The 18511-nt window shown below is 46.8% G+C and overlaps 1 protein-coding gene across 3 annotated transcripts in view; it reads left to right on the forward strand.

The window, feature by feature from the left end:
- Positions 1-18511, forward strand: part of TNKS2 (tankyrase 2) — a 90091-nt gene that overhangs the window by 17134 nt on the left and 54446 nt on the right. For all 3 annotated transcript variants that reach the window (XM_044299276.1, XM_044299279.1, XM_044299277.1), the window contains exons 6-11: positions 1264-1358; positions 5784-5850; positions 7826-8012; positions 8744-8865; positions 18055-18146; positions 18235-18313. In XM_044299276.1, coding sequence (XP_044155211.1) covers positions 1264-1358; positions 5784-5850; positions 7826-8012; positions 8744-8865; positions 18055-18146; positions 18235-18313 — 642 coding nt within the window. The remainder of the gene's footprint in view (positions 1-1263; positions 1359-5783; positions 5851-7825; positions 8013-8743; positions 8866-18054; positions 18147-18234; positions 18314-18511) is intronic.

Here is an 18511-nt window from a genome sequence, read left to right on the forward strand (position 1 = left end):
TTCTCTATTCATTTCTGTGAGACTGACATTGAGCCTCCCATAGGAAAACATAGAGAAACTGGCTTCCTGTCCACACATAAGATGACACAGCTGAGAAGCAGAAGGGAGTTGATAGCTCGCAAATACAGATGCTGATAAGAAAATTACATTATCCATCATGTACCTTTCTAGCAGGTCAGAGAATAACATTTTTAGCGGGAGTTCTTCTCTAAGAAGACTAAACCTATGGCGTTTATCGTATTGTGGTTCTGAATTTCCTGGACCACAGTTATAGCAGTGATCAGAGCTTAGGACTTGTCGCTAGAAGAAGACTATGGGGCAGATTTCCCAATATTTAGTGTATAATTTACTGAAATGTGCCAGATTTATCAAAGCGGCTCATACTGGATGATAAATTTAGTGCCCCCGAACCACATCAAATCCGCACCAAAAACTACAAGTAGCATGTGCTGTTTTTGGTGCACAGAAATCTGCACCAAAAAAACAGATATTTTTTGTTTTGAAATCTGCACTTGTGTGCAGGTTTCCTTACGGCAGGGTTTCTCAACTGCGGTCCTCGGGACCCACCTACCGACTGGTCAGGATTTGAAAATATCCCACAGAATGAAAACCTGTGGTAAGTCCTGATGCATGGACACTAATTATATCACCTGCTCAATATTAAGGAAATCCTGAAAACATGACTGGTAGGGGTTGAGAAACCCTGCCTTAAAGCGTTCGTCCCACTGTAATAACGTATCCCCCAGGGATAAGTATCTGACTGGTGGGGGTCCCACCCCTGAGATCGCAACAGATCACAAAAATACATATGTTTCTACTATTGATTTATGCAAAGTTGTGTGAAAAATCAGTGACAGTTTTAGTCTACTTTGACACCTGCGGCGCGGAGATCCGGCAGAGAATGCTGGGAATCGGCCACATGCAAACCGCAGCAGTTTGTGTCTGGCCAAGTCTCTGCATTTTTGGCGTAATGCTGCCGGACCCCATTATATTTAGAGACCGGTGGGCATTTTGGTACATCCAGCAGGCTGTTCTCTCCTGGGACAGCCTGCCAGAATCCACGCCACTGATATGAGTAGCCTAAGTATGTGATATCTTGTCCATTATTTTTATTTTTTTTGAAGAATTGTATATTTTTAGATTTAAGCTTTAAAATCTGAACTTTTGGCCTTACATAGTTGACAGAATCAATAGCGTTTGTTTGAGTGTTTAGCTCTTTGATATCTGTATCTATATATACTCATGTATCTTTTATTTCTGCAGTCCACACCACTTCACTTGGCTGCCGGCTATAATCGTGTCAAAATCGTAGAGCTGTTACTTCAACAAGGAGCAGATGTACACGCCAAGGATAAAGGGTACGGGTGCGCTGATTTCTAATGGTTTTATTTCCAAGCACAATAATTTATATAGTTATATTCTGTGGTTTATCAGACGTATCTGGTTTGATAACCTGCACAGTTTTATTTCTAGTTATTTTTCCGTGGCAGTGCTTTCTGATAATGTCTCTTTACAGTTAGATAACTTGTGTTAATAATTTCCAAATGATGCCTTTGTCAGGTTACATGTATTGATGTGGGATATCGACACTCGTATCAAGCCCACACCAGCTGGATACTTTTTATACATCTGTGCAGTTTACTGTTGTATCAAGTCATCAGATGGAGATCTGATCTATATAAGGCTGCATTCACATGACTGTATTTTTCAGTCAAGTCTGATCTGCATTTTTCTGCAAAATGGATCTGATCATATGAATGTAGCCTAACAGTAGTAACTCATCAGTGACTTTGTTTGACAAACGCATCAGATATGAATTGAGGTTTAGTGTACACGTGATGGCCCTGCAGCATGCAATATATGTAACAGGGTAAAGGCACACGTTCAAGATTTATGTGCGGAGAATCCTCACTGAGATCTGCAGGTGTTCACAGGGAAATCTGTGCGGACAATCCCCATCAGTTGGTGCGCATGTACATGCAGATTTTCCTCTCCCCATTGAAGTGACTGGAAAAAATCAGGTCAGGAAAAATAAAATTGACATGCTGTGGATTTTCAAATTCACAATGAAAAATTCAAATTCTCATAGAATACAATTTACATGACCTACGGTGCGGATTTTCTGCACTCAAATCCACATTGACGTCTATGGGAGAGTGTTGTGGGCGTGCTCTGTAGCCTTTACAGATGTCATTGTGCAGGGAAGAGGTAGATGAGCTGTATTACCTATTTTGAGTGCTGGATCCTGTGTTAAAGAGGACCTTTCACCGGTTTGTACTTTAGAAAAGCGATACCTCACACTGTAGCCCATGTTCAGTAGATGTGATGGCGCAAATTTTTTTCTTGATCCGCTCCTCCGTTGCGCCCCTCAATCTGTTTAGGCGCACTGTATGCTAATTAATAGCATCGGAAAACACTGGGGAGGAGACATCAGCTTTTCTCCGTGGGCGTTTCTTCTATTTGGCTGTGGCGCTGTCCAGTCACAGTGGAGCGCGTCACAGCCATTGAGAAAAAACAACTTACCTTCTCCCTGGCTGTGACGCTCTCTGCTGTGATTGGACAATGCCACAGCCAGATAGAAGAAACGCCCCTGGAGAAAAGCTGATGTCTACTCCCCGGTGTACCTATGCTATTATTCGGCCTACAGCGCGCCTAAACAGAACGAGGGGCGCAACGGAGGAGCGGATCAAGAAAAAAAATTGCGCTATCACATCTACTGAACATGGGCTACAGTGTGAGGTATCACTTTTCCAAAGTACAAACTGGTGAAAGGTCCTCTTTAACTATATACATGTTGTAATCCTACGTGTCATTGCAGTGATCTCTAAAGAATAGGGGGTGTCATCCCGTGGGCAGTGAAAGTTGCAAGATTAAAAAAATATATAGATTGTGACTGATTTCCATTTAAAGGGATTTTCTGGGTTCAGATTATTGATGGCCTATGTTCTGAAAATAGGAATGCACTGCCGATTACTCGATGAACAAGCGAAACTCTCGTTCATCGGGTAATTTGATCGTTTGTGCGTACAAAAAAATCACCGTTTGCTGGCAGCAGATTGTGCTGTGTAAACATGATCTGCTGCTGGCAAAGGACGAGTCTGTATGGGGTTGAGTGATGACATTAATGATCACCCCTTCCCATACTATGGAGAAGATCGCTGCATGTAAATACTCCGGTCTTCTCCACCTGCGATCAGTGGAAGGAATGCTTCCTTCCCGATAATCTGCTGCTCTGTCGTCCAGTGTAAAGGGACCTTTTTTCTGATTAGCTGTTTGAGGTGGCTGCAGTGCTTGGGTGAGTTTCTTGAGGCCTTGACATTGTTTACATGGGTCTGTCCATCATCCGTATTCTAGTCCCAAAAAACTCTTTGCCCATGCTCATTTATTGCTAAAGATGTTTGAGAAAATAGTGTCGAGACTCGAAACTTTCTTGGCAGCTCATTTAGTATTGAAGCCTTTTCTTTTTATTCTCAGGGTTACCGTTCCCTTTCCCATATTTAACTAGCGGTGGTTACATTTCCTTTTATGCAGTGATTCCAGAGACATGCTCTGTTATCAGATATGTACTTCAGTCAGTGGATGTAAGTTCACTTGGTGAATATAAATTGGTGTTTGCTGTGGGGTAAAAAAAAAAATAATAATAATAAATCATTCGGTCCTGTTAATCCCATGGACTTGTCTGTTTCTGAATCTGCCGTTCGCGTTCATGCCACCACTTCCCTGTAAAAGCAGATGATGCTGACATAAAAGGGAAAAAAATGCCACCATTTGGAGGTGAAGACTCTCTTTTTGCAGAATTCTGCTCTAAGCGGGCGCTCTCCAACAAAGTATGCTGTATGTTCACAGGTTCGAAGCTCTGTTCTGTGTATAGGACAGGACTTGTGCACTGCAAAGCGTCTAGGAAACTAGCGCATGCGCACTGTGTTCATGGAGGTTTCACTAGATTACTGATGGGCAGGTCATGTCACCAGACTTCCAGCTGTTACCATCTGGACATGATCAGTGGCACCAATAGAGAAGACTTGGGTAACTGGAAGGTGTGCCGTTAAAGCAGCAATAAACAGTACCCAATGTTTATTAGTAATCAAGATTATATGTAGAGAGTCCAAGAACTTTACCCCCACCCCATCCCAATTTACTAATTGGCCCAAACGGTTCCTTGGACAATTCTATTTTGAATAAGTCCTTTTTGGGCTTTGTGGCTTAAGAGGGTGGTGGGGACAGTACTGAGGGGTCTTTTTCAGGCTAAAATGCAGCTAGAGTCTTAGTCTTAAAACAAGACCAGAATTTTGCTTCTAGTTGCAATCTAGATTGAATTAGAGCAGTTTAAAGTGAGACCCGCATGTACTGTGCTTAAAGCTTTTAGGCCCCTTTTAGACGAGCGAGTGTCTCGCTGCGGACTTGCAGCGAGACGCCTGACTCCCAGCACTGCCGGGGTCACATAGCATTATACTGATTTATGATGCTGTGTAACCCTTACAGTTCTGGAATGTATTAGATGACACTAACATAACGCTGTCATCTAATACATTGACAGGGGCAGCCGCGATCTCCTCCTCCGGCCGGCCCTGTCAATCAACAGGACGAGGGGGCGTTTTTTTGCGGCGGCTACCAGCAAGTAGACGCCCTACTTGCTGGTAGAGACCTAATTCACATATTATAAAAGTTCATTTTTAGAAGAAACTGCTGAAGGAAAGTAAGTAACATCATTATATTTTCATATATTGCAGTATAAGGAATTTAACTAGCCCCAGCCCCCCCCCCAAAAAAAAATACTTTAGTGAGGTGACAAAAGCCCTTTAAAGGGTTTGTCCAGGAATGCATAATTTCTAACAGGTATCAGCAATCTACCTCCCCTACTTAAAGGATCGTACGTACCTGCTCCCCTCTTGCTCCTTCATCTTTATCTTCCGGTCTAAGGTTTTTCTTCCTCCTCGGCATGGTCACGTGCTCCTCTTCAGCCAACCGCTGGCTTCAGCAGTGATCTGTGAACAAGACACATCAGCGCAGAAGCCAGGGATTGGTTGCAGTGGATCCAAGTGACCATGCAGGGGAGGAAGAAAACAAACCCTGGACCGGAAGGTGGAGAAATGGGAGCCTTTGCAAAACACTTTGCAAAACCGGTGGGGAGCAGGTAAGTGTTATCCTTTAAGTAGGGTAGGCAGGTTGCTGGCATGTATTCCCAGGCAACCCCTTTAATACTTGATTTATTTATCGTTTACCGTAAACAAACGAAGAATTAAAAAAAAATTGTCCAGCTGTACGTTGTACCTGTGGAAAATGTCATACTCTCTTGCTCTCCGCCATTCGGGCTTCTTGGCTCTCTTCACTGGTCACTGTCTGTCAGCTCCCGCCCAGTTGGGGGGTCTCATGCACTGCTGCAGCCAATGACTGGCTTCAGCAGTGACACACAGAGTTCACTACACCGCAGTGTATTGTGGTTATTTGCCATGCCGATTATACAGGGAACTCCGTTTATTCCTGTGAGAAGCGTATATTTAGGTCAGCTGTAAGTGTGTGATGTTCCTCCGGGGAATGGACAGTGCAGCACATTTCACCATCTGCTGTATTTCTGCTCATTATACAATGGTTGCGGTTTAACTCTTACTTTACAAAGGAGTAGGTCATAGTTATACGGAGGAGATTGTGGTATGTATCTGAGCAACTTCTACATTAAGGTAGATCGCGGTACGCGGCTCTGCCCTGCATTATTCAGAATCGTGTGCATTTCATTGGGTTTCTTGCTGTATATTGACCCCATTCCTTATTTTCCCACTCTTTAGAGATTTGGTGCCTCTTCACAACGCTTGTTCGTACGGCCACTTTGAAGTGACAGAGCTTCTTGTTAAGGTAACTGATTCAATTTACTGTTTGGCCCGTTCAACAGAACATTAAACATTAAAGTGGTTGTCAGAGTTTAAAGAAAAAAAGGCAGGACAGCGTTAAAATAGTGATTAGTATTTCTACTCACAGAATCCCCTCGTCTCCAGTGCTACTGCTCCAATCCTCCCTGGGCTGCTGCCATGAATCCAGGAACACAGTGAATTGGCGGAACGTTCCACCGAGACGAGCAGCGCCACTTCTTTTTCGCTGTGTTCCTGGATTGTAAGTGAGGTCACTTCTCTGACCGTCACTGAGTGAGCCGCGGCCCGTGCTGGTTCATACTAAGTTGCACGGCCAACCGTTTCAGGTGAGCATCTCATCTCTTTACACTAATTTCTTTCTCAAGCGGTCCTCCTTTTATATATCAAGTCATGTACTTGGCTGCAGAGATCATGTCCAGTTTACGGCACTTGATTATTGCAGCGAATCACTGGCGTATACAGCACGTCACCGCTGCAGCCATGTAGGATTGGAGCAGTGGCATAGAGCGGAGGGCGTTTGAAACTGTGAGTATAACTTTTTACTGTGTTAAAGGGAGTCTGTCACCACCTTTTTCCATTATAAACGGCTCCTGGTGCCCTGTAGATGACATTTACTGTACCCCAGACGTACCTTTTTGTTGATCTATTGATCTTTGTTTCCCGATATGCAGATGAGCTGAAAAGAACCCAAGGGACAATACCCATGGGCATTGGAGCCCAGCCACTTCCATTAGAATGGAGGCCTGCTCCTCTCCTCTTCATCTTCCCTACACCTCTCTCCACTTCTGATGTTAGAAACCCAGTGCTTGAAATCTCACGCAGGTGCATATCACCCATTGTAGCTGTGCCACCTGCTTCCCTCTGTGGCATTGGCGTCATCAACTCTTCCGTCGCATGTACGCCACAGTTGATGACCCCAATGCAGGCGCAAACAGATGGGCGATATGCGCCTGCACTGGATTTTCAGCGCAGGGTTTGTGACATCAGAAGTGGGGGTAGGTCTAGAGAAGGTGAAGATGTCAGGATCAGGCCTCCATTCTAATGGAAGTGGCTGGCCTCCTATGCCCAAAGGTAATGCCCGTTGGGTTCTCTTCAGCTCATTTGTATATTGGAATAAAGATCTTTTATTAGGTCAGACAAAGATCAATACATCAACTAAGGTACGTCTGGGATACAGTCAATGTCCTCTACAGGGCACTGGGAGCCGTTTATAATGGAAAAAGGTGGTGACAGACTCTCTTTAACACCTTCCCATACCAGCTACCTTTTTTTTTTTTTTTTTTTTTTTTTTTAACTCTTTAAAGGGGTTCTCCGGGTTCAGCTCTTCATTTCCCCATCTTCACCCCTCCAGCCCCCCTGATATGAGCATCGGAGCATTTGCGCTAAAATGTGTAGGGCAAAGGTATTTTGTTGGAGATCTGTAAAACGGCTATGGCAGTACTAAAGCCCGCCCATCAGAGCCGGTGACGTCACCGGGGACACTGCTAGGTGGAAGCCTCCGCCTAGCAGTGTGAGAATAAAAACAAGGGCGAGCATTGGAGCATGGAATGCCGGGAGGGGTGAATATGGGGATATGTCTGGGTTCAGCTCTGAACCCCTTAAGTAATATTAATTAGCTTGTTCCTTGGTATGAAGGTTAGGGCTGTTGTCAGCAGAATGACATTTTTTATATACGCTTAGAATGGGTATAAGAAAAATTTAAGATTACTTATCCAAACCATCCCCCATGGCTGGTGTCCTGACACTTACCTGCCCCTGCTGCTCTTTCCTGCGTGTGTCCAGATGGGACCAAGGAGTAGACAACAGGAGATGCGTGCTTAGAGGGTCATGGACCACAGTGGTGACAAGCCTCAGCCGCTGAGCGATGAGCAGGCATTTCCTGGAGACTGAAGACTTTCAATAAAGCCTTGACCATGATTACTAGAAGATACACTTGTAATTTAGACTTTCTTGCCTTACAGCATGGTGCCTGTGTTAACGCAATGGACCTTTGGCAATTTACCCCTCTTCATGAAGCTGCCTCTAAGAACCGTGTGGAGGTGTGTTCCCTCCTGCTGAGTTATGGAGCAGATCCCCACATGCTCAACTGTCACAACAAAAGTGCCATTGATCTGGCACCTACACCACAGCTAAAGGAGCGATTAGCATGTGAGTACTGACATTTGGGAGTGCCATTTCTGTTAGGTGGTTAGCAGACTATAGCTTAGGGTGGGTTCACATCAGGGTTTAAGCCTCCGTTTGACGTATACGTTAGAAAAAGAAAGGATACAAAAACGCAGCACGCCACGTTCTTGTATCCTGCATAGTCCGTTAAAAAAGTATACTTATCCCTTATTTTTTTTTCTACAATAAAACTCTATGGTGAATGGATGACACTGTATGGCATCAGTCCAAGGCATTCGTTTGACGTATATGTTTGTAAATGTTAAATGGAGCATTAAACGGATGGGAAAAATGTGATGTGAACCAACCTTATACCTGAGGTTAGAATGAGTTTACAACTGCATCAAAGGCCCCTGTACACAGACCAATGATTGGGGCAATTAACGGGAAGGAGCATTCCAAGAATTATTGTGTGAAGGCGCCACTGATCACCCATCCAGAGTCGTCATTTCTGAGCAGTAGATCGTTCTGGGAAAACACAGATCTGCTGCCCAGAGACCCTCTTTTGGGGGAGGAGGGTGTCCTCATACACCAGAGATGATTGCTACTCGCCTCTGCTCACGGTCAGGCAACTATTGAGAAGGAACGGTTTGATGCCAATAATTTCCATTTAAAGGGGGCGCAGATGTGTTTCCATTTGATGGGACACATGAAAAAATGTCCCAGTGCTTGCAGTTTTGTGTTATCTAATCTATTTGATGTTACATTCTTTCTAGATGAATTTAAAGGTCATTCATTGCTTCTGGCCGCAAGGGAAGCAGATGTCGCTCGCATTAAGAAACATCTCTCACTGGAAATAGTCAATTTTAAACATCCTCAGACTCATGAGACTGCACTGGTAATTGTCCAAATGGAAATGTATTGAAATAAATTATATGCACTTCCCGAGGTGTATGCATTTACCATTCTGTAAGTCATTTTCTAGGGTCTTTATAGGTCGGGTGGGAGCAGCACTGCAGTAACCAGGCACGGACAGTCTATAGTGCTTTATAGTTCCAGTAGCTGTCGTGAGTTAAAACCGATGATTTGTTGGGGGCCCAGGAGTTGAATCCCTGCCACTCTGATATTGATGATCTATCCTAAGGATATGTTATCACTTATTAAAGACGAATTTTCTTGTTTTATTTTTATTTTTTTTAAACCTGCTACCTTTGTTTTGTTTTTTTCCAGATAGACCCCCTCCATTGTGCCGCTATGCCTCTTTGCTTTCCGGCAACACATATGTTAATTAGGACCATCGGTACCGGGAGGAGGAGACCTCAGCTCTCCTCAGCCAGGGAGAAGTAGACTCCCACTGAGGAGAGCTGAGGTCTCCTCCTCCCTGTACCGATGGTCCTAATTAGCATATGTGGCGCTAGAAAGCAAAGAGGGGCATAGCGGTGCAATGGAGGGGTCTATCAGAAAAAAAAAAATGGTTGGTCACCTGCAGCAGGCGGACTACTTTATAAGGTAGTAGGTTTAAAAAAAAAAAAAAAAAAAAACTTTAAAGGTACTTTTTAAGTACCATAAAACCCCTTTAAATAAGTCATTTCACCTAAATGTATTGAGCAAGAATATTAATGCAGCAGTAAGAGATGGTGAAGGGTGGTTTCAATCTGCTCTTCAAAGGCTATGCGAGCGAGAACACTGGTAAAAGTGTACAGATGGAGAAGCTCTTTATAGCATCCAGGGGATCCATTCCCTCATGTGACATTTTAGATCAAAAAGAGCATCTTGACAAGTGAGAGGGGAAATGTTCCCTAAGGAACTATTAGAGAATATGTCTCCCTTTAATCTAAAGACAGGCAGGGGAAAGGATCTTCCGGTCATGATGTGAATAGGACTTTATGAAGGAAAGGAAACTACTATCAGTTGCAGCTTTTCGGAATATTTTGTTAATAGTTTAGATTTTATATACAGTAATTATTCTCTATTATTAAAGCGCCAATCATCCCATGGCACTGTACATGTGAAAAGGGGTGTACATAGATAATACAGACAATTGCACTTGAGACCGATAAGGAGCAAAAGGTTTCTAATGTTTGCAAATGCTGACAAGTAGTTAAATGTTTCCCTTAAAGCACCTTCATTGCACTTCTTTTTTTTTTTTTTTTTTTTAATATAACTTTCTCATGGGAGAATTCCACATCGCCTCTGCTAGCCTGGAAAATCAATGTATGTCAGAGACCGTAGAATGAAAAAACACAGATTCAACATTTTTCTACAGTGAGCTATTCACAGGTCGTCTGTCTGACCCCACTTCCCAGTAAAACAAGACTCCAGGGAAAACAGGCTTATCATCATCGTGTTTTCCATAAAATAGCAACTTAAGTGTTCCAGAAAAGGAATTCTTGGGAGACAGCCCACATTTTATTTTTTAAGAAGTTACATTTAGTTAAAACGCATCTGTCAGCAGATCTGTACCTATGACACTGGCGGACCTGTTACATGTGCACTTGGCAGCTGAAGACGTCTGTGTTGGTCCCATGGTCATATGTGCCAACAGTGCTGAGGAAAATTATGGTTTAATATATGCAAATGAGCCTCTAGGAGCAACGGGGGCGTTGTCATTACACCTAGAGGCTCAGCTCTCTCTGCACTGCACCTGTCAAAGTTGAGGGGGCGTGGTACTTACAGAGAGCAGGGCCTCTGGGTGTAACAGCAACGCCCCTGTTGCTCCTAGAGGCTAATTTGCATATATTAAACCATTTATCTCAGCACTGCGGGCACATATGAACATGGGACCAACACAGATGCCTTCAAGCGGACATGTAACAGGCCAGACAGTGTCCTAGGTACAAATCTGCTGACAGATGGGCTTTAATTTATATTTTAAATTTGTATGTTGTATATTTCATCTTCTGAATAATGTATTATTTGTCTGACTCTTACACATAATGATTATTACTAAACAGACAACTGGAGTCCCATTATAATTATAAATCAGTAAATTTACTATCATTTGTTTTCACTGAAGCTTTAAAAGTCTGTTCAGTTATTACTGATTATGTGCTCTGCACCCGGAATACTTGCAGCATGTGCAAAAGTAGGAAGGACTTTCCATGTGGAAACAACCAGTGTCCCAGTGATAATTATGTGAACGCTGGTTGGACTGGGGGAAATGAACTTGTGTTATGCCCAAGCCAAGGAGGACATCTCTCCCCACCAGACCTAAATAATAATTTAAACTGCATATTTTTATTTTTATTAGATTGTAGCTTTGCCCTATGACTGTGCGCACTGATTTTAGCTTTCATGCATCCACACTCTTGCCCTGTATGGAGAATTTTATTTTTATTTATTTTTTTAAAAAGGGGGAAAAAAGTGAATCCATAATTTAAAGGAAACCTTTCACATTTAACATCATGTATCAGCTGCAGATATCATGTTATAGAGCAGAAGGAGCTGAGCAGATTGTTATATAATTTATGGGAAAAGATTCAGTAAAACTTGTCATTTATACATTAAAATTCCGTCTCATTCTGGGCTGTGAAGTCCAGCAGGCGGTCCTATCAGTGATTGACAGCTCTCTCTGTATACAGTGATAGGACCGACTCCCTGACTTCAAGGCCCAGAATGAGCAGGAATTGAAATGTATGAAATACAAGTTTCTCGCTAGTATCATTGGGGGACATAGACCGTGGGTATAGCTGCTTGCTGCCACTAGGAGGCGACACTAGGCTAAGAAGTGATAACTCCTCCCCTGCAGGCTATACCCCCTCCAGCCTGGAGAGAGCATATCAGTTTTTAGCTTAGTGTCGTAGGAGGCAGACCTCCCTGCTTTTGCAGGGCGGCTTACTTTTATTATTTTATCTTTTTCCTCTTTTAGGTTTGGGGAAACAGAGTCGCCTAGCCACTCTGTCTACCCCGGGAGCAAGGCCGGTGTCGGAATCCCTCACCGCTCGCCCTCCCCAAGAAACGGAAGTGGACCAGGGCAGCCCAGCTCCCCTGCTTCCCGCCAGCCAAGGGGTCACCTGAATCCGGTGAGACCCTCCGCCTTTCCAGTCTCCTGCCACTTTGTGTGCCAGCGGCTGAAGAGGTGACCCTGCTGGTACTCTGAGTAAGGGTGAAGGGAAGAGGATGAAGATGGGGTGAGTAGTCCGCATTGGGTAAGTACCTCGGCCCTCCCCCTTCCCCCCGGTCACCTCATCATAGATGGAGGACCTTTTTCCTCAGGTGGGCCATTCCTGGTGAGGGCCCCACATTACCTCAGGCCCCAATGTAGGTTTGGGCTTCTGTCCATACGGGGGGCCTGGGTTCTCATCAGATTCCGTCCGGCAGCCGGCACTGGTCCAGTTGTACGGCCTGCGGGGTGAGCTCCCGCGGCCGGCGTTCGGCCAGGGCGCTTGCAGAGCGCCTCTCCGGTCACTCCACTTCCCGGCCGGCTATTCGTTCGGCCGGCGCTAAAATTTAGGCCCCGGCTCCTCTTCGGGCCTACCGGGACTCAGCCCGGGCAGCCTTTAGCGGCAAGGGATGGGTTCCCGCAGCGAGAGGGGACACACCCCCTCCAGATCAGTGGGCAGACATCGGCGGTTGCTCTCCAGGCCCCGCTGTGGTAACCGGCCGGCAGTACCCCCGGTCGGCTGTGCGCCGAACTTTATATCCCGGCTTTGCGGCCTACTAGGCCGCAACTTTCATTCCAGTTATGGAGGGGGCGGGTTCGTCCTTTTGGCGCGGATTCTCCCCGACTAGCTGTCGCTCCTCCCCCAGGTGCCCGCTGAGCTCCGCCTCCGGTCCTCTGATCTGGGTTAACCCTTTGTGGCAAGTCGTTTGTTTGCAGCCGGCACTGCATTATCCGGAGTCCCCTTCTGCAGGCCAATTACCTTAGATTAGGAAGTTAACCCTAACCCCTTCCTGCCGGCATGTCCACCCTGGTGGTGGGATATCTATTGGACAGGGGAGGATTGCTCACAGTTTCCCAATCCGCCCTCCGGGGCTGTTTGGTGAGAATGCACACATGAAGAATTCCCAGACCACCCTTCTGGGTCGTCTGGTGTATAGGCCACCACATGTGAGACCCAGCGGAACACATCTGAGGGATTCCCAATCCGTCATACGGGCCGTTTGGTTTATAATGCCCCACCTGCACAGATACAGGGGAGCACATCTGAAGGTTTCCCAATCCGCCCGCTGAGGCCGTTTGGTTGATAATACTCCACCTGCACAAATACAGGGGAGCACATCTGAAGGATTCCCAATCCGCCCGCTGGGCTGTTTGGTTGATAATACTCCACCTGCACAAATACAGGGGAGCACATCTGATGGTTTCCCAATCCGCCCGCTGAGGCCGTTTGGTTGATAATGCTCCACCTGGACAAATACAGGGGAGCACATCTGACGGATCCCCAATCCGCCCGCTGGGGCCGGTTGGTTGATAATACTCCACCTACAAAAATACAGGGGAACGCATCTGAAGGATTCCCAATCCGCCCTACGGGGCCGTTTGGTTGATAATGCTCCACCTGCACAAATCCAGGGGAGCACATCTAAGGATTCCCAATCCGCCCTACGGGGCCGTTTGGTTGATAATGCTCCACCTGCACGGATCCGGGGGAACACATCTGCTGGATTCCCAATCCGCCCTACGGGGCCGTTTGGTGATAATGCTCCACCTGCACGGATCCGGGGGAGCACATCTGCAGGATTCCCAATCCGCCCTACGGGGCCGTTTGGTTGATAATGCTCCACCTGCACGGATCCGGGGGAGCACATCTGCAGGATTCCCAATCCACCCTACGGGGCCGTTTGGTTTATAATGCTCCACCTGCACAAAGCCAGGGGAGCACAGCTGCTGGATTCCCAATCCACCCCTCTTGGGTCATTTGGTTGTTAATCCACATTCGCAATCCAATGGAGGACCTCTGGCAGTTCCCAATCCACCCTCCTGGATTGTAGGGTTGATTGAGTGCCGCCCACACAATCCTGTGAGCGGTCAGGTAGGGATGCCGATTCCACCTCCTGGGTGTTTTGATGGTTATATCGCCGCCGTCACAGCCTGCAACTGCCATGACTCAATGCTCAGAGGTAGAGCTGCGCACGAGCAGGACACTTCCTCCTCGGTCTCCTCCGCACCTCCACCCTTCCTCATTAGGGTGATATTCAGAACCCTCCCTTCTGACAGGGGTTGGTTCTGAGGGAACAGGGAACAGTTCTGCGGACTCTGTGAATCTTCTAGACTGCATCCATGCTACCGGCAGTACTGATTGTCTGCATTGCCCCTTCCTTAGGCGGCATTTGCATTGCTACTGGATACAGTACTTTCCCTTTGTATTCCCTCATTCCACAGGTGGACTGACTGCACTTGCTCTGGTCAGTGCCAGCCATTCGCGTCTCCCCTTTCGGTTGTTGACGGATTGCTGTTCCACTGGGTACAGTACTGGCGTTACGCATTAGCCTCTCTCATAGGAGGCGTTATGGCTTTATCGCGGGTGGCAATGTTTGCTGTAAGTATTACCACCTTGCTTAGGTGGAGGAGTTCTCTACCCACCGGGAACGGGACTATTCATATGCATTATCCTCTTCCATAGGGGTGTACTTCTCTGCCATTGGGGTCAATTCCTACTGGGTGCATTACCCCCTGCCATAGGTTAGGTACTTGCGCTAACTCAGGATACAGTACTCCCTATATATTTTTCTCCCCTTCATAGGTGGAGTGGTTGCACTTCCATTGAGGGTAGTGCTTACAGTACGTGTTACCCCCTCCATGGAGGGGGTTATTACACTACCGTTGGATGCGGTTCTGATAATCTCCCTTCCTTGACGGAGGATTGCTCTACCACTGAATACTATTCAACAGTCGCGGCATTACCCCTTTCTACATCTAACAGGAAATCACTGAGCATCTATGCATGCTTTAATTCAACTAAGCCTGCGCACTAGATGCCTTGGCTTCTTTCACGGGTGGGCCGCGGCAACAGTCGTTGCCATTGGTGCCTGGTACTCTTCATCTAGAGGTATATGGATACTGGGACTGCTCCCATACTGTATCCTCCCGTCTCTTCTGGTACTGGTTGTTGGCGCAGATAGGTCGTCCTTGTTCTCTTAGGGGAGTCGCTCAGCAACTCTTCAGGTGCCCTAGATTCCCACCCCTATGGGCCTCCACCGTTCAGGTCGGTCAGAAATTGGTCCTCTACAGCGTGTGGATGCACGCCATTATTCAAATGTTGGGTTTACGACCCAGCGAGCCCAAGGTTTCACTGACTCTGCATTCTGGGCCACCACTCTTCCTCATTAGGTGAGGGTGTTTGGCTGGCATTCTGCATGGATTACTACAGCGTGTTCTCTAAGTCAGGATGGCCGAGTGGTCTAATGTGCCGGACTCAAGAGTTAATCTCTTCCGTGTGTGGGGTGTTCGGGTCTCCAAATGGAGGCGTGTGTTCAGATCCCACTTCTGACAAGAAAGCAAGGGTAGTTTTCACAAGGGCCGGAGATCGAACTCATGGCAGTGGGTCAGCCCCCTCAGATAGGGGTTCTACCCTAACACTGCTTCGGCGGTTGCTCTGGTTTTGCCCCCTTTTTTAGATGGAATGCCTCAGGATGGCTCTGGTTGACTGGGATAGCTTGGTTCCATGCTACTTCTGGGTGTCCTTAGGCCTCTTCCTCAGTTTTACGCTGGGAGGAGCAGGCTGTAGATATTACTGTACAAGGGGTATTTACATCTCCACTACATGCTAGGGTTCCTACTGACATTCCTAATGCACAGTTCCTTCCTCAGACGGCAGTTTCTTCTGACTTTGGGATTGGTATCCTGTACGGGGTGGCCTCCTCCTCAGCTGGAGTGTGGCCTTTGCGTTACTCTGGCGGCTTCCTTTGTATGGGCTCCTCCTCAGGGGTGTATTTCATTACCAGGAGATCTGTAAAGTGCCAGTCCCTGATGGCAATGGGCTTGCCCTGACCTCTTAATGGTCTTCATTGCTGTTGACTGTCCGTTGCTCTGACAACTATTGTTCTTGTGTCGTCAACTCGGGTTTGGCACTGGCATCAATGCCATAGCTATCAGCACCTTAATTGGGCGCGCTCGACTGGGTAGCTTAGTCCCTGTGGCACTCATCGACCACTACAGTGATTCCTTCCTTCAGTTAGGATTACTTCTGTGTCACATCAAGCGATGGTGGTCATTCCTTTCTCTGCTCCTTCCAGGGGTGGACTACGGTCCCCCCAAGCCAGGCTGAGTGGGTGACTGTCACACCTTGTCACCACTGGTGGGGATTTCGTTCCTTGAACGGAACACCCCTATTTTTCTTCCTGTCCTTCCTCTAGCTGGATTTCTGACCACATTTCCCTTCGGTCTCCTCGACCGGTGGCAATGGGTTGTATAGCTATGGAATCCGGGATCTATTTTTTTCCATGGAGAGTATTCTCTTATCTTGGTCTCTGCCCGGAAGTCAATATATGTAAATTATGGGGTTTTTCAATTACCGGTTTCTTTAACCAGAGGAGGGTCCTGCGGACCTGGATTTTGGTTCCGCTTCCACAGTTGTGGTCAACAACCGGCTTCGCCCCGACGATCGGTAGATCGCTGGAGGCGTTTCAGGAACAAACAAGCCCCCCCCTCTGGGACTTCTTCTTCTTCTTATTGTACGTCCATTTGTCCTTTGTCATTTGCATCAGGCAGTGCTCCACCAGAATTTTCATTCTGGCGGAAGGTCGCCGCTTTCCGGGTCATCTCGGACATGGTTTTCTCTTCTTTCTCCCTCGTATTTTGAGGGCGGGCTCTCCATCAGCCATCTATTTTGGCCTCGGAGATTTGCTGGTCCATACCTGGCGCGTTCCGCTGTATGGGTTTTCTGCCTGATTTTCTTGGAGGTCCTTGTCATAGCTGGCGTCTTCCAACGGGATGCTTTTTTTCCTGGGATGTCTGCCTGTCGGTTGCTTCCTAGCGGAGTGATGGCCTGGCCGACCAGCGGTCGTCATTTCTCGGGTTCATCTACTCCAGACATCGCTTCTGGACGGCAGCGTCTTGGTCTTCCGGCAAGTTCGCCGAGTTTTTCGGGGGGCTTTTCTAGACATCAACTGTTGCTGCTCCAGGCAGCAAGATTTTGCAGGCGGCAGCGGATGACGCATCCTCGAGGGCATTTTTTCCTCCAGGGGCGTGTGATTTGTTTCCCTCCCCGTGGACTGCTTTAGGACGTCCCACGGTCTGTGTCCCCCAATGATACTAGCGAGAAAACGAGATTTTTGTGAACTCACCTGTAAAATCTCTTTCTCGCGTAGTTCATTGGGGGACACAGCTCCCACCCAGTGTTCTGTTTGCCGCACATATTGGCGGTTGGTGGGCCAGTATGGTCCTCAGTTCTGGTGCATTCCGACTGATGTTTGTCAGTTATGGGTTGTTTACTGTATTTTCCTTATTGATTTTTTCTCCTACTCCTATTGCTTGGGCACAAACTGATATGCTCTCTCCAGGCTGGAGGGGGTATAGCCTGCAGGGAAGGAGTTATCACTTCTTAGCCTAGTGTCGCCTCCTAGTGGCAGCAAGCAGCTATACCCACGGTCTGTGTCCCCCAATGAACTACGCGAGAAAGAGATTTTACAGGTGAGTTCACAAAAATCTCGTTTTTCCCATAAATCCATATATCAATCTGCTCAGCTCCTCCTACATGATATCTGCAGCTCAACCACCATGTACAACGTGACAGGTTCCCTTTTAAAGGGGTTTTTCGAGAGTATAAAAATGTCCCCCCACATTGAATATACTTACCCTGCTCCTGGTCCCGTGATGCTAGGAAGGCTCGTCCCCGCCTGCCATTGGCTGCTCTAGTTCCACCCAACCCCCCTGTACACGGGGAGAAGCAGCAGCGGGGCCCGGCATATGGGGGCAGGACATTTTATACTCTCGGATAACCCCATTAAAAAAGTCACGAGTACTAGGAAACCTATAATCACACATTTGTGTCTGTTATTGACTCGGCTAAGAAGGAAAAAACTATTTCGGCACTGTTTTGTGCATGCTGCTTAAAATTATTAGAAGTTTCTAACCAGCTCAAAAACAATGGAAAGCAAACTTCTAAGGGAGTTACATATTCTTCATGTGTTTTATGTCTTCTAGCATTTTGCTGCATCTTCTCCATACCCCAAGAGGAAACAAGTGTGTGAGCTGCTTCTTAGGAAAGGGGCAAATGTCAATGAAAAGACCAAAGAGTAAGTCTTATTCCTCGCAGCATTTCTATGTACATGGAGCCCTTAATCATTTACAAATTCTAATTTTTGTTCTTTTTGCCAACAAAAGCTTTTTGACGCCACTCCACGTTGCAGCAGAGAAGGGCCACAATGATGTTGTGGAGGTGCTGCTGAAACATGAGGCAAAGGTAGGAATTTTGCCCGTTGGAAAGCTTGTCTGTATTGAATATAGAGGGTCCTCGGACCCGCACTGTTGCCTAGAGCACTGCATGAACAGTACTGCTGCGCCGACTTCAGCTCAGTAATTTATCTCTGTACTCCATCTGGTTTGCATAACGCAGCCGGTTTCTGGCTGCACCGAGTGGGAGCGGGAGGTGAGCGCACAG

This window comes from Bufo gargarizans, chromosome 6 (genome assembly GCF_014858855.1).
Source record: "Bufo gargarizans isolate SCDJY-AF-19 chromosome 6, ASM1485885v1, whole genome shotgun sequence".
NCBI lineage: Eukaryota > Metazoa > Chordata > Amphibia > Anura > Bufonidae > Bufo > Bufo gargarizans.